This window comes from Priapulus caudatus, unplaced genomic scaffold, assembly GCF_000485595.1.
Source record: "Priapulus caudatus unplaced genomic scaffold, Priapulus_caudatus-5.0.1 Scaffold1173, whole genome shotgun sequence".
Lineage (NCBI taxonomy): Eukaryota > Metazoa > Priapulida > Priapulimorpha > Priapulimorphida > Priapulidae > Priapulus > Priapulus caudatus.
In genome coordinates this window covers 49,385-53,209 of record NW_014578234.1, presented here as the reverse complement: position 1 = coordinate 53,209, position 3,825 = coordinate 49,385, and the positions used below count along the sequence as shown (strand labels likewise).

The 3,825-nt window shown below is 40.2% G+C and overlaps 2 protein-coding genes across 2 annotated transcripts in view; both read right to left on the bottom strand.

Annotated features, from left to right (window-relative positions):
• Positions 1-1,013, bottom strand: part of LOC106815674 — a 5,898-nt gene extending 4,885 nt beyond the window's left edge. Inside the window, exons 1-2 of the mRNA XM_014820174.1 lie at positions 877-1,013; positions 201-404 (exon numbers count right to left, since the gene is read on the bottom strand). Of these exons, the coding sequence (XP_014675660.1) occupies positions 201-404; positions 877-921 (249 nt within the window). The 5' untranslated portion in view covers positions 922-1,013. The remainder of the gene's footprint in view (positions 1-200; positions 405-876) is intronic.
• A 502-nt stretch (positions 1,014-1,515) lies between these two features.
• LOC106815670 lies at positions 1,516-3,399 on the bottom strand. Its single transcript, XM_014820167.1, has 3 exons — positions 3,258-3,399; positions 2,580-2,780; positions 1,516-2,150 (listed from the first exon to the last, which is right to left on the bottom strand). The coding sequence occupies exons 1-3, from the start codon at positions 3,300-3,302 to the stop codon at positions 1,956-1,958; spliced, it is 441 nt and encodes a 146-aa protein (XP_014675653.1). The 5' UTR covers positions 3,303-3,399; the 3' UTR covers positions 1,516-1,955.
• Positions 3,400-3,825: the final 426 nt, after the last annotated feature.

Here is a 3,825-nt window from a genome sequence, read left to right as displayed (position 1 = left end):
CACGCACGCACACACGCACACTCGCACATACACATACACACACACACACACACACACACACACACACACACACACACACACACACACACACACACACACACACACACACACACACAGACACACGCGCGTACGCAGACGCAGGTACACACACTCGCCTGCTTCACCACACACACACGCACGCACACACCACATTCCCTTACCAAGTACACCCCGGTTCTACCACCGTGGTGGCATTCCTTGAAAACTGTTGGCGGACAATCTGGCTTGCATTCCAGTACGGCCTCCTCTTCTAAACATCTCGTCCACAGCCGCGATGTGGAGCATCGCTCACCTGATCTCGCTGTGGCCTCCGCCAATTGATCGCAATTGGGCATCTCTTTGTTAAACTGCGCCTCCACGGTCACCTAAAAAATAACGAGCGAGAGCAAACCTTCATTACGATAAGGTTTTATTTTCTGGTTTCGTTATTATATATGACAAAACACTAAACATATAATCAGGAGTGAATAATAATAATAGATTATTTATTATTATGCACTCCTGATATAATGTTTTAATCGAAAAGAAAATGGTCTATGAAAGCTCATTAATAAATCAAAATGTAATTTTAAAAGCTAATACAAACACAGCGCTATTCACACGCGGGATATGGGCTAAGCATCGTATCGTAATATCGAGACTAATTATATACCTTAATTACAGTATCCGCTTATCATTTAGTGTTAGAGCTACGTAACCATCACTTTTGCTATCCTATATCCTCAACCAGGTAATTCTCCCCATGAATGGCATGCTTTATTAAGTTTGAAATTTTCTGTTCCTTCCGACTAGATCTACCCATGTAATGATCTATAGATAGCGGGTGGTTGTACTTACCAGTAGGACTATGGCTGCCGCGAAGGCGTACACATAAAACGCCATTATTTAGTGCGTGCAAGATGCGCAGGTAGTAGATATGCTTGCGGTTGTCGTATACAAAGTTCCAACGCGCACCTCGATAATATAGTACTAGCTCCTGGTGAGCGTTCGCAAGATGGATGCTTATATATCTGCGATCGCCGACCTTGTGTCAGACAGGTTTCCACGATCACCCGGGTCTCGCTTGTGATTTTCGAACGCCGTCAGTTAACGTAAGATAATGATAGCACACAGAGCAGGTGAGAAGTTCGCGCGATTTCTCTGAGAAACATCATGAAATGACACCGAACGACAGTTAAATATTTTACTATGTATTATTGTTTACTCTCGTTAGAGTTTCTAGCAGCAATTCGAAATTTAATGCTAACACACAGAAATGCGATCAATTTAAAGTATGGGTGCTACCGCTACTCTATACGCATGGATGCGCAAATATGTAGATGACTGGATATTCACTTTCAACTCGTCTTTGATAAATTAGTGAGAAGGTCTAATACTAGAAAGGCGTTTTGTTTTTATAGACAATTATTTCGCAAGTAGTTTAATATAAATTCTTAATACACAGAAATCGTACATATTTATTAGGTTTTTCATTGGAATCAAGCAATTTATTTCTCTTGCAATCATAAACATTTAGTACAAATATTGGCATGACTATCATGCATAGGGGGCGGCCCTAAACATAATCTATGTGAATTATAACTCATATGCGTTTTAACTCAAGTATGCTAAAGCAGTTCTATTGGGTGACTAGATCGGACAAATTTCTTTAGGGCTCGACTTCGTGATTCAACTTGGGAATGAGAGAATGCGTTTTTTGAAAGTGACTTCAAGAAATAAACTACATGTAGAATATGATTATACTTGACGGGATAACCTCATTCTATTATTTACTACGCTTAGCTTAGAATTATTATTTAGTTACATTTATTAGGCTTATTCGTTTATTACACATTTATTCAATTTTTCTCCACAAGGCACTTTTCGGGAGACTATATCGACTGCCCAGGTTAAGGACATATAACGGCTGTAGTAATCTATACAGTCTTGTTCATACTGGGGCATGGTGACGGTACTTCCTGTACAATCGTAGCATCGGGTGGACAGTTGCAATTCACTGGATTGCACATCTTCGGTGGTCTGCCCCCGTACGGAATCCTAAAGCCCGGTACCAGGATTTCATTTCCATCATTCAAGATACATTTACAGTTAGCTCTATTGCGCACAGTAACCTGTGGAGAGAAAAAAACGTTAAAGCAGTGTTTGTCGTTCTTAATTTGTTTGCCGTTAATTGAGGTTTCTTGGTCTAAACGCATGCAACTCGTCTTATATACATCATCTCACTATAATGCTTGTGATGTCTGCGCAAGTTGAATATAGATAAATGCTTGACCTGCCCTCAGTGGAAGCAGCGTGAGCCTTATATTATAATCGCAAGCTTATGAACCCACGAAATGGCTGGACCGGAATCGCTTGCGCTTTTGAACGTACGAAAGTAATAAGACGTAATAAATGTAACCCAACAACGAACGCATGCACATTCACACTCACACACACGCGCGCGCGCATACACACACACACACACACACACACACACACACACACACACACACACACACACACACACATATATATATATATATGCCCGCGCATGCCCTTACCAAATAAAACCCGGCTTTACCGCCGTCGTGACATTCCGTAAAAACGTTTGGACATGATGGCGTGCATTCCAGTACTGCTTCCTCTTCTGTGCATCTCGTCCACAGCCGCGACGTGGGGCAACGTTCACCTGATCGGACTGTGGCCTCCGCCAGCGCTTTACAATCTGGGAATTTGGTGTTAACCTGCGCTTCCACAGTCACCTAAAATGCAGCATTAGTTAGGGCAAACCATTATTGCGCTAACATTTACCCCCATTCATTTATATATCAACGAACCTATGAACGTTTTGTCTAAAGTAAATATAATTTATCATACATAAAAGTCAAATATAAATGAAAATAAAAATGTAAAAACCAATGTAAATACAGATCCACATGTAAATACAAATGATATTACTGCAATGACAACCTAAATACGACGACAGTATAATTTAAATAATAATTTCTTATCTGTAAAATTAATTGTGATGGAACAATCATAGGATCGGAATATCAAGACCGATTACCTGACAATATAGATCTGCCATTTCGTATCAAAAACTGCTAGCCACCGCTCTTGCTTTTCCTTTCTAAACTACGCAGATCTCTCTGTAATCTTTTAATCTTTAATGTTTTTAGTTATTTGGACTACATTAACATACATAACGATCTATAGATAACGGGTGGTTGTAGGCTCACCAGTAGAACTATGGCTGCCGCGAAGGCGTACACACAAAACGCCATTATCTAGTAGTTGCACTGCACACAGATCTGGTAATAATTTCACTTGTCATATAGGCTTATATATTCCCAAATGCAGAAGTGTAATAAATTGTTAAATCGCAGCGAACATTAACAAGATGGACGCTTATATATCTGCGATCGCCGACCTTGTATCAGACAGGTTTCCACTATCAGGCAGGTCTCGCTTATGACTCTCGAACGCCGTCAGTTTACGTCAGGTAACGTTAGCACACAAAACATTTGAAAGGGCTCACGATAAAGCAAACTATACTCAAATATTTTACCACGCAATATTATATATTCACACTCATTACAGTTTCTGCCAGTAATCGTGGTATTATGATTATGTTAATTCGGGAATTCACCTTGAAGAATGAGGGAGGGCTAAGCAAAGCTTCGCTCCACGCACGGATGCGCATACATACAGATGTTTTTCCACCATCAAATCGTTCAAGGTCAATTAATGGAAGGTATTTTAGAACGCCGTGTAGTTTTATAAATAAGGCCTATATAGGTATATATA

Excerpts from the sequence above, each read along its gene's own strand:
- LOC106815670 (XM_014820167.1), bottom strand. The coding sequence starts at position 3,302 with ATGGCGTTTTGTGTGTACGCCTTCGCGGCAGCCATAGTTCTACTG. Across the intron at positions 2,781-3,257 it reads CGGCAGCCATAGTTCTACTG|GTGACTGTGGAAGCGCAGGT; the intron begins GTGAGCCTACAA and ends GCTGCATTTTAG. Across the intron at positions 2,151-2,579 it reads GTAAAGCCGGGTTTTATTTG|GTTACTGTGCGCAATAGAGC; the intron begins GTAAGGGCATGC and ends TTCTCTCCACAG.